Consider the following 11,208-nt stretch of genomic DNA (forward strand, 5'->3'; position numbering starts at 1 on the left):
ACTGGCCAGAGTCACACTGAAGTCACACTGAGGCTCCCTGTAGGTCCTCTGAGGCCTTAAGTGAGGGCAGCCCCGGCTCCTGTCCTGCTCTCCCCTGGCTGTGGCTGTTTGACAGGTGGACGGCCGAGGGACTCAGGTCCTCTCACTGCACGACCCCGTGGCCCTGGGGCACACAGAGCAGCCTAGGGCCCCTCAGAAGGCGTGTGGGTCTGGAAGAGGGGAGGCAGGAAGAGCCCCACGGTCCCGAGCACACACACGACCACGAACACCCATAGGAACAGCCTGTCCACCACCATGGCCACGTACTTCCAGTCCTCGATGACCTGTGGGCAGACAGCAGCCGTCACGGATGCCCGAGCTCCCTGCTCTCTTTCTTCCCCCGTGCGGGGCTGTCGCTGTGGGGCCAGGGCGCCCCCAGGCTGGTGTGGACCCCCGCCCCCACCCGCAGCATTATAGGACCCCTGCCCTATAGTTCTGGACCCCAGCATTGTTGCCCCACCCCGCCCCACCCACAGAGTCATAGGACACCCCGCCCCCCCTCCGTGGGCACCAGGCAGGACAGGACGCTGGTAACAGCAACACCAGAACTCTGGGCAGTGTGGCTGAACCATGCCACAGCGAGGCCCCTTCTCTCATTTTCAGCCCCAGCCTCCTGCCTGAGCTCTGCCGGAAGGAAGATCCGGGGTCCACCTCGCTGTGGTGGGGGGCAGGACATCCCCAGCTGCAGAGTCTGCTTGGTTTCCTAACACTGTGGGCAGAGACCAGCCTCCCTGGCCCCCTGCTGCCCAGAGCCACTGTGTCATCCCCCACTCAGCTCCACCCCAGGCCCCTGTGACCTCTCTCTCTGTGCTCCCCGCTGGACAGTGGCCGACCCAAACTCAGCAGAGGCTCTGGGCTTGCAAATTTGGGCAGCGGCCGACAAGCTGACGTCAGTGACCCAGTTTGTCGGGACCCTCCAGAGCGATCATGTGTCAAGCCCCCTGCTCCTGGCACCAGGATCGGCAGGCCCCTAGCAGCATGCCCCATGCGGCCTCTGCTCGGCTCTCTGGGGTTTCGCTTCAGAGGACCGTATCTTTGGTGTGTGTGTCTTTCCCCCTCTTTGTATACTTGTGTGCTCTTTACCGTTTAATCCCGCGGTGGGGGAGGGGAGTGCAGGTATTGGGGCTGAGCCGCAGCCTGGGCTGGCGGAGGGTAGCTGCGCTCCGACGGGGACTCCCGGGGCTCGAGGAGGGCGGCTGGCAAGTGCCGGGGACAGGCGAGGCAGTGTGGACACGCGTGGCTTGGCCTGGGGCCAGGCAGCACCGTCTCTGAGCCTCGGCTCCCCGTGCAGTGGGGTTTGCATAGGGCGGTGCCTCTTGCCGCAGTTCCCGGGGTCTTGGCCGGGATGTAGGCCTGGACCTGGCAGAGCACCTGGTGTGTGCTTGGAGTTCTGGGAAATGGTGATCACAATAACGGGGGACCCCGCCTGGCTTATATTTCATTGCATCAGAAGCGGGGAGAGGCCTGTGAGTGCCCAAGCGGGGCCTTTAGAGGAGGGCGCTCGGGGCAGGGGCCGCTCGGCCAGGAGCACGGACAGCAGGCTTCTCCGTGGCACGTGCGCGTGCAGCCTGGGGGGTCCGGGTTTCAGTGTGGGCTTGGGGGGGCCTCCCAGAGTGCCCTGGGTGTGCTCCAACGTGGCCCTGGTGGCCCCAGAGCCGGACCAGGAACGGTCACCGAGAGATTCCCTGGAGCCCTGGGGCCCCGCAGGGCATATCAGCATCTGGGACCCGGTGGTGGAGCTGAGCCGAGCGGCAAGCACAGCCCTGAGCGTCTTGGAGAAGGCGGAATCGGAGCGTCCCCGAGAGCCGTGCTCCCCGCTCCTGGAGCTGGAGCGTGTCCTGGAGTCTGCTGCAGACGCAGACCCTGAGTCCTGCGGGGCCAGGCAGGGCTGCAGGGCCACCGGCAGGCAGGCGTGTGGCCCCCCAGGAGCCCCGGCCCCGCCCCCCGTCGGTCGCGTGCTCTCCCTCTGAGGGTGAGGCGGAGCTTCCACGCCCTCCCGTTCCTCCAGTCCAAGCACCGAAACGAGGGCGAGCGCAGACTGGGCCCTCCTTGCCTCCCGGCAGGCCGCCATGGGACAGACCTGGTCTGTGAGGGGCTGGAGGGAGAGCACGCGTGACCCCGTGACACAGCCATCCTGGCCAGTGTGGACGCGTGCGGGGACGTGTCCAGGCTGGGCCTTCCTGCTCTGCGTGCCGTGACCCCCAGCCGGCCTGCGAGACCCAGGAGACTGTCCACGTTCGCGCCCCTGGCTTTGTCCCTGACAGTAAACGTCACCTCTGTTTACAGACCTGTCCGCGCCATCCCACTCCACGTCATGACCCTGCGAGCAAAGACGATCTAACTGCCGGTCCGTACTCCCCAAAGCTGTCCTGTTCTGAGCCGGGGGAGCTGAGGGGCAGATGCCCTAAGTACCTTCCCCAGCCTTGTCCCCAAGACTGGGGTCATCTTCCTGCCCAGTGACAGCCGCTGGCTAGGGGTGCCTGGGCCCCTCCCTCCTCTGTCCCATGAAGCGGCTGGATGTGCTGGGGAGTGACCGCCTGGATTCCTGCTGCCCTGGGGGTGGGAGCCGAGGGCTGTGGGCTCCCCTAGACCCTCAGAGCCCCCAGAGCCCGAGGCAGTCACAGGCTGCCTGCTCTGCCTTCCTGGTGTCCCTGCATCCTCCCTGAGCTCGCTCCACAGGTGACCAGCTTGTGCCTGGGCCTTGCCTCAGGGCTGCTTTTGGGGTCCCCAAGACAAACCCAAAGGGCTCCTTGTACCTCCATCCTCCTCCCTAATGTCTGGAGCTGCGTAGAGACTCGGCTCAGTTTTGGGCTTCACACTCCACCCCAGGGTCTGGGTGCTGTGTCGCTGGGAGTGAGCTGTGGGTAGGGGCACGGGCATTGGGGGTACGGGGACAAGGGGACTTACGCTCTGGTCTTGGTCGTCACTCCGCATGTGCTGGGCAATGAAGCTGACGCCCTCCAGAGCCTCCTGCACGTCCTGCCGGCCCCTCCCCAAGGACCTCAGCCGGGAACCCCGGGCCGGGCCCGCTGCATCCGAGCTGGAGCCAGAGGCCGAGCCCGAGCCCGCCGGGGACTTGGGGTCCGCAGAGGCGGGGTTCACGAAGTACATGGAGGCCCCGTAGAGGTGGGGGGCGCCGGCGGCGTCGGGCTGGGTCCGGCGAGGCCGGCCGGGCGGGGGCGCCCTCGAGGGGCCGCCGTCCGGGCGCTTCATGAAGAGGAAGGCGGGCAGCCGGTGCAGGAAGCAGCGGCGGACCCAGGGCGCCATGGTGTGCGTGCCGGGCGAGCGGTGGTGCACGTTGAGCACGCACACGCTGGTGACGATGGAGAAGGTGACGAGCACCATGGTGAACATGAGGTACTTGCCGATGAGCGGCACGTCCAGGGAGGTGGGCGGCACGATCTTGGAGATGAGCAGCAGGAAGACGGTGAGCGCCAGCAGCACGGAGATGCACAGCGTCATCTTCTCGCCGCAGTCGGACGGCAGGTAGAAGACGAGGACGGCCAGCGAGGTGATGAGCACGCACGGGATGATGAGGTTGATGGTGTAGAAGAGCGGCTTGCGGCGGATGACGAAGTCGTAGGTCACGTCCACGTAGCTGGGGTCCTGCGGGTTCACGGTCCGCCGGCCCGGCAGCGCCACGATGTCCCACTCGCCGCTGGGGGTGAAGTCGTCCATGCTGGCCGTGGGCGACCGGAGCACCATGTCGATCTCCGTGTGGTCGTAGGTCCAGGAGCGGAACTTGAGGGTGCAGTTCTGCTGGTCGAACGGGAAGTGCTTCACCTCGATCTTGCAGGCGCTCTTGTAGATGGCGGGCGGCAGCCAGAAGATGCTGCCGTTGGCGCGCACCACCACATTGGTGTAGAGGGACACCTCGTAGGTCCCGTCGGCGCTGGGGGCACAGACGGGAGGACGTGGCGAGCTGGCCCGCCGGCCCTCCTCCCGCCCCCGGCGCCCTCCCTGGGAAGGCCCACTTCCCGTGGCAGCCGTGAGGCACAGGGCGCCCCTCACATGGACGAGCTCCCGTGGGCCGCACCGTCGCTGGACGTGGGCTTTATCACGATCCCCATTTTACAGACGGGGAAACTGAGGCTCAGAGAAGTTAAGTGATTTCTTCAAGGTCAGAAAACCAGGGAACAGTCCCGGTGAGGACCTGAACTTGGTTCGTGCTTCTGCCGGGAGCACTGCGACCCCACGGGACCCTCGAGCTCCCTCCACCCCCCAAGTAGCGATGAGAGCATCAAGGCCAGCAAGACAGGGGTGAGGCCAGAAGGAGCACCAGATTCGGGGTTAGGATGGTGGCCCTGGTCCCTGCTGTGCCCAAATGAGCAGGTGACGCTCTCCTGCATTCTCCGGACTCAGTACCTCCCCCGCCTCCGCCATGGAGGTGCGGCTCTGCCCACCTCCCCTGCCAGCCTGACTGCCTGGAGTGACACGCGGATGAGACCCAGGGCTGGGCTCCGGGCCGAGCACCTGCAGTGGCCAGGCCTGCTGCCCAGCCAGCCCTCCCTCCTGCTCCCCACTCACTTGTTGTAAAGCACGATGTCTGGGAGCCAGATGCGCTTGGCCGGGATCCTCAGGATGTTCACACCCTCGTAGCGGGAGCTGTTCCAGGCCAGGCGGTAGTCGGTCCACTCCTGGGCGGACAGGCATGGCCTGGTCACTCGGGGGCCCGCAGCCACCCAGGGGAGGGGGCGGCCCCAAAGATGCCTCTCTGACGGGACCCCGGGGGCACTTACCTGTTTCAGCCAGACGTTGGTGGTCATGATCTGTTCCCGTTCATTCTGGGGAGGGAGACGGGGATATCCGCTCACCGGGTGGGAGGCGCTTTGGGCACAGACCCCCCTGAGTCACACAGAAGGCTGGGGGCTCAGACCCCGTGCCCAGCCACTGACCCATCATTTCCGGGATGGCTCAGAGCTCTTTCCCTCCCCGCGTGCCTGGGACAAAGCTTGTGCTTGTCGCCCAGATGCGGCCCTCTGCTGGCATTCCCTCCCCCGCCATGCAGCTCCACTGGCCGGAGACCTGGGGGCCGTTCTCTGAGCCCCCTGGGAGTCCTGCAGGTGGACCCCCCACGCCCACCCCCCGCGTGCATCTCCCACTCGCTGCTCCTGTCTCGCCATCTGCCAGCTGAACGACCGCAGGCGCCTCCCCTCTGGTCCTCCTCCTCCCTGGGCGGCCTCCTCCCTGCGGGTCCTGGTCCTCTTCTCTGCCCCAGGCCTCCTCATCCCTGCCCCCACTGTCTTCTCCGCAGCCAGGCGATCCTTTCAAAGGCTGTTCTCAACTCCCAGACTGTGCTGCTCTCTGCAACCCCCCCCCCCCGCGCCTTCCCTGCGTCCCAGCATCCCTCCTCCGCCCTCCCCGTCAGCTCTCAGACCCCTCATCCGTCATGGACCATATTACAGTCTCCTCTGCATTTCCCACCCTCTTTCCTGTCGTCCGTGTGGACATTTTCTGTTGACCTCTCTTCCAGACCGTTAACCTTCTCTTCTGCTGTTACTAATCTGCTGTTAGCCCCATCCAATGAACTTCAAATTTTCCATCATCGTAATTGTCTCGAACGTACAGATGGCTGATACTTTCCTTTTAAGAAAATTTATTTATTCAGAAAAACTTATTGTTAAAATTCTTTATGATGTCTTTTTAATCGTGCTAAAGGGCCCATAACATAAAATGGGCCACGTTAATGGCGCTTGGTGTGGAATCTTCCATCATCCTGTGTGGAGACCCTCTGTGCGTCTGCTCCATTGTTTGCTGTTCTCGCCTCACCCTGTCTTACTGTGCACCCAGGGCCTCCTGTCTGCCTCCACGAGCCCCCCGAGAGTGACAGGCAGTTAGAGGGGGGCAGAAGACCCCCTTCATCTAGGCCATGAGCTGGCTGTTTTTCTTGACTCATTTCTACTTTGATGGGTGGTCTTTTCAGGCTCCCCCATCCCGTGGGGCTCGAATGCTGGTGCGTGTCCCCAGCCCTGCGCCAGTGCCCGACGCTCGGCGGGACCCCCGCTCGCACCAGCACGCCAGCCCCAGGTCCTTGGCCCCTCCATCTCTTCCCGTGCACCCGCCATCGCATTTGGGGAAAGATGCCATAGACAGAGGGTCCGCTCCCAGAGCCTGGTCCCTTGAGTCCCGGCTGAGCTCTCCGAGACGGTCGGACATTCCCGGGGCAGGGGCGTTTTGTTCCCGCTTTTCTGATTGTTCTCACAGAAAAGCTAATCGGCAGTGCGGAGGGCCTGCATGTGTCCGTAGAAACTTTTTTTTTAAGTTGTGGTAAAATTTACACACAGACACATAGGTCTTAAGCGAACAGTTTGATCTCCTGGAGCAAACCCGTTACCCCACGGCCCCCCTGTTCAGGATCTATCACTTAGGAACCTTCCTGTGTCTCAGTCCTGTCCGTCCGTCCCCCGCGGTGCCCCGACCGGTGGGACCGGTGGGCACACAGCAGGCAGGGCTTGCCCAGCGAGGAGGGGGCGCGAGGCGCAGACTGTGTTCTGGGACCAAAGGGTCACGGCACAGAGGCGGTCGGGCCCCCAGTTTCAGCAACTCGTGGACGTACGCACATGGGAAAGGAGTAGGCGAGCGGCCTGACCGTGTCCAGAAGCCCGGTCCAAGCCAGAGGTGCGCCCAGCCCCGTGGCCCAGATGGGCCGCCAGCACCTACCACGCTGATGAGCTGGGCCAGGGACAGCTGCAGCTGGATGGAGACGAGCTGGGCCGAGCTGGCGGCCGGCCGGATGAGGTTATTGTAGCGCGTCCTGTTCAGAAGGTCGTCCATGAGCCTCTCCTCTGCATTGGCCACGCGGCAGTCCCCTGGGGAGACACAGGCAGACCCGCTGGGCCCTCACTGCCGGCCGCGAAGGGGCAAGTGGGGCGCGGCACACAGGGCGGGGGGCGGCGGGAGTAGCGGAGGGGGACTGGGCCCGCTCTGTGTGACCGAGGCAGAGCTGAGCTCCGTCCTGCCCCACGCTGCCCCTTCTTACCCCTCTTCTTACCCCTCCCCTGTGCCCGCTAGGCTGAAGGGCAGCCCCCACGCAGACACTGCGTCCAGAAGTGGGGTGCCTGCCGGTCTGTGCTCCGAGTCCGTCCGACCGACCTCCCACCCACCCCCGCAGCCCTCGTCGTGGCGCCCCGCCCGGCTCTGCCCAGCCACCATGTGCCACACAGTGCAACAGTGGCCGTGGCCTCAGCGGGGCCTTCCCTGCCTGCAGCTTTCAGAGCCGGCGGGGGAGAGAGCCCTTGGGCCCCGGCACCAGCCTGCTCTCCTCAAGCTGAAGCTTCCGGTCCCGCAGACGGTCAGCGCTCTGCTCCTGAACCCTCTCCGCGCCCCGTCTTTCCTGTCTTTCTTCTGAGTCTCTGAGAGCACTCTCTCCTGCCAGCATTGCCTCACGGCCACCAGCCGTCAGAGGGCCATCTGCCTGGTGCCAGGTGCTGTGTTAGGTCTCAGGGATGACAGCCAGCAGAACCCCAGAAGGGACCCCTGCCTCCGTGTCCGACCGGTGTGATGGCGGAGGACCGTCACCGTGGGTTTCGTGGGCAGAGTGAGGTGGAGGGTGATGTGTTCACGGGGAGAGAACAGACTGGCCACGGGGAGTTTCCTGAGTTGCGAAGGGCCTTTGGGACCCCCAATGCTGGGGTCCAGCTGACAGGTGGCTCCGGGTGCGGAGCTTAGAGGAGAGGGGTGGGCTCCGGGCCGCGATGAGCACCGGCCTCCTGAGCTCCCACAGGCCTGGCCATCTTGCCCAGCGGGGTGTGGGTCTTGGCCCCATCCCCTTCACACGTCTGGGAGTGACCGTGAGGTGCAGGGACCTGGGCTTCTTTAGCTGGTGTCTTGGGAGAAGGAGTCTGCTGAGGGCCGAGGTGGGGTGGCGTCTGGGAAAGAGACTCTGGAGAAGGTCAAGGTCGTTGCTTGGCAGGAAAGCCCAGCAGCGGGGGAGGGAGTTTAGGGCAGCGGGTGTGGGGCAGGAGAGCAGGGCGAAGAGCAGATAGGACCAGAGCAGAGGCCAAGGCTGCCAAGGGGCTGGGGGTGGGGCTGCGGGGGAGGGGCTGGGCCTCGTGGGGCATGGGGTTCCCGCGATATCCCTCCCCAGGGGTCCTTCCCCAATGGGCCTGTGCATGGCTTTTTGCCAAATCCCACCCTCTGGGTGGGGCCAGAGAGTCCCGAATGGCCCTGAAGGGGGTCTGAGGTGGCCCCTGTGTGGGTGCTGGGCTGGGCACACGGCCACAGGGGCGCCGCCACGCCAGCTCCCTGCACTTTCCAACTCGCTGCCTATCTGGAGCAGATGCGATCCTGAGTGCCTTGCACACGAGGCCGCGCACCTGCTGCCCGCTGCCCCTCCCCCAACCGCCTGGGGCTGCCCACAGGGGTCCTCTGGATGCCTGTCCTAGATTCTGAGTTCTTCCTCTGTCCCTCGACCCCTCCCAGAGGCCAGCTGTTAGAATTCTCTGGAAGCCAGTCCATGGCTCCGGACTAGAGCCGGGTCCCTCCCACAGCCCCTCTCCAGCGCAGGTATTTCGGCAGAAAGTGGGTCACGTCCCTCAACCCAGCCCCTCTGGCATTTCCGAGGCCGGGGCGCCTCCTGGTGCTCTCGGACAGGGGAAGCCCGGAGCCCTCATCCCTGCAGCCCTGTCCGTGACACTCAGGCTGCTCACCTTTCAGCTGTCCTGCCTCCTGGGCATTCAGCCGGCCCGAGGGACCCTCCCCGTGCTGAGGACAGGCTCTGGGCTCCAGAGTTAGGGGTCCTGAAAACCTCAGACCGTTTTGCGCGTTCCCTGTTTCTCACCCGGGAAACTAAGACCCAAGAGGGAAGGAACTTACTCGAGGAGCCCCAGTAGGTCAGAGACAGGCCCTCCCGGACCCCAGTGCTTTCTGTCCTGCCCTTGCTAATGTCCCCAAAAGGAGACTGTCCTGCAGAGTCCGTACCGTTACCAAAGCCAAGTGTGTCCCCACTGTTGCCTGCTCGCGCTTGTATGTGTATGTGTGGGGGAGGGGGGCTGGGAGGTGGGACTGGCCCGCCCTGCTGCTGTGGGCTGGATGGTCTCCCGTCCCCGCCGAAAAGGCAGCGGGAGCCCAGAATAAGGCACAGTGGTTGCTTTCTGCCTGTGAGGCCGGCTGGGTTCCAAAGATAAGGGCCTGTCACCTCTCCATGTCGAGGGTGGCCCAGAATGGGAGGAGCCTCCTGCGGGCCTTTCGGTTCTGTCCCAGCCCTGGGGTCAACACAGTCCAACAGAGAGGCCACCGCTAGGGGTCACTCGTGACCCAGTGACTCTGAGGAGTTGTGGGTCTGCGCCTCCTCTGTCCAGGCCTGGGCAGACCTTCCTAAGTCTTCTCTGGAAAACAAGCTCCGGGGCAGAAAGGGGTTCACACCTGACAGGAAGCCACAGCTCGAGGCCTCCCCTGTGCTGTGTGTCCAGGTCGGCAAAGTGTGATCTGAAAATGTGGTGTTGGAAAAGTGAAGAGGTGTTCGCTCTGGTTTGGAACACAAACCGCGGAAGGTAAAGACGACAGAATGCCCTGCAGGGCGGCTTCCGGAAGGCAGAGTGATTGTCGGTTTGGGGCCAGTGTCCTTAACTGAGGAAAGGGACAGGGCATTTGTGTTTATTAAAGGCAGCTCTGGATTTTTTTAAGGTTGAGATTTTTTACTTTTTACAAAAAGCTCCCCACAGGTTGCCAGTCATGTGTAAGAATCACCCCTGTACTTGGGTAAATGCAGGTGCCCAGGCTCTGTTTCCGGAGAGTCTGGTCCCATGAGGCTGAGATTTTGTGCGGGGTAACCCTGACCCCCGATGCAGGCGGCCGGGGACCACACTTAAGAAACACTGCAGCGGACTCACATCTGAGTCCCCAGGGACGTAGGCAGGACATACTGTTTCTATAGAACAGACGGGGAAACTGAGGCCCGAGAGAGGAGAGAAGTGGTGGGGGCCACCGGGCAAGTGGTGACAGAGCCAGGACGTACACGGTGTGGGAACACTGTCTTTGGTGAGAGAGTCCTTTCCCTCCAGGAACTTGTGTGTCCTCGAAATCCTGCCTCTGGCACCTCCCAGTGGTGTGTCCCCTCCGAGGAAGATGTAGTCCTGCCCGGTCTTCTGCGCCAAGCAGGGCTCAGAGGACAAGCTTGGGCCAGACGGTGGGAGCTAATAGTCCTTGGAACTTGGGGTGGAACTGAGGCCCAGAGAAGGCCCTCCTCATGGCGTCAGGACTCTGCCTGGGAAGGGCCAATGGGGTCTCCCTTCCAGGAGTCAGGGACCGGCGCTTCATCTCCGTGGCCTGACCCGCAGCCACGCTGTCTGTCCCAGCCAGCCCGGCCCCAGCGGTGGCTGACCGGAGACAGCGGTGTCTGAGAGTGTTTCTTAGGGGACCGCCCCACACCGCAAACCACCCCAGGCTGGCGATTTGGGCCAGCCCCTTCCCTTCCCGGCTGCGATCCCCGAGCTCCAGCAGCCCGAGCCCTCTCTCCCAGGCCGAGCGGCGGGGGTGCTCCCGGGCGTCCACACCTGGCAGGTGAGGAGCCTGGAGGCTCCTGACGTCGGTGTCCCGCAGACTCCCTTCGCGCCGGTGCGGAGCCCAGAGGTCGAGGCTGCCCGGGCAGGTGCGCAGGGAGGAGAGGCCGTCCCCACCCCAAACCCCGGAGTCCCGCCGCCCCGGCCCGCCCCCGGGGCCTCGGCCAGTGGACGCCCCCTGCCCACGCCCGTCCGGCCGGGACACGCTCCGGCCATCCCCGGGGCGCGCCCCCCCCCCCACCTGTGGCCGCTGCTGCCCGGCGCCGGCCAGGAGCCCCTCCCTCGTGTCCCGAAAAGAACTCACCGCGCCGGCAAAGGGCAACCAGGGAGAAAAGGACCAGGGGCTGCGCAGTCCTCATGGCGGGCGGGGGCCGCAGAGGCAGCCGCGGCGAGCCCAGCGGTCGGAGCAGCCGGTGCCGGCGAGCAGCGAGCGGGCGGGGAGCGCGGGCGCCGCCCTCGGAGTCTGACCGCGGCGCGGACGGGCGCTAGGGCCCCGCGGGAGGGCCCGGCGGGGGCGGCCGTCCTGAGCCCCGCCCACTCGGGGAGGGGCGGGGCCGGCTGGCTCGGGGACCCGGGGCCGCGGGCTGTCGCCCCCACCCGGCTCCCACCTGCACGCGCGGCGCCCGCCCCGCCCTCGGATGGGGGCACGCGGAGGCGCTGGCGCAGGGTC

General features: G+C 65.0%; 1 protein-coding gene across 1 annotated transcript; it reads right to left on the reverse strand.

Annotated features, from left to right (window-relative positions):
* Window positions 1-108: 108 nt before the first annotated feature.
* Window positions 109-10,897, reverse strand: CHRNB4 (cholinergic receptor nicotinic beta 4 subunit). The gene is made up of 6 exons (XM_044229712.1): window positions 10,843-10,897; window positions 6,700-6,848; window positions 4,779-4,823; window positions 4,567-4,676; window positions 2,947-3,931; window positions 109-323 (listed from the first exon to the last, which is right to left on the reverse strand). The coding sequence occupies exons 1-6, from the start codon at window positions 10,895-10,897 to the stop codon at window positions 183-185; spliced, it is 1,485 nt and encodes a 494-aa protein (XP_044085647.1). The 3' UTR covers window positions 109-182.
* Window positions 10,898-11,208: the final 311 nt, after the last annotated feature.

This window comes from Neovison vison, chromosome 13 (genome assembly GCF_020171115.1).
Source record: "Neovison vison isolate M4711 chromosome 13, ASM_NN_V1, whole genome shotgun sequence".
NCBI lineage: Eukaryota > Metazoa > Chordata > Mammalia > Carnivora > Mustelidae > Neogale > Neogale vison.

What these genes read in the sequence shown, in the direction of transcription:
- CHRNB4 (XM_044229712.1), bottom strand. Translation starts at nt 10,897, where the DNA reads ATGAGGACTGCGCAGCCCCTGGTCCTTTTCTCCCTGGTTGCCCTTTGC. An exon ending in CCAACGTCTGGCTGAAACAG is followed by an intron (nt 4,677 to 4,778) that starts GTAAGTGCCCCC and finishes CTGTCCGCCCAG; the next exon opens with GAGTGGACCGACTACCGCCT. An exon ending in GTGACGACCAAGACCAGAGC is followed by an intron (nt 324 to 2,946) that starts GTAAGTCCCCTT and finishes GTCTGCCCACAG; the next exon opens with GTCATCGAGGACTGGAAGTA.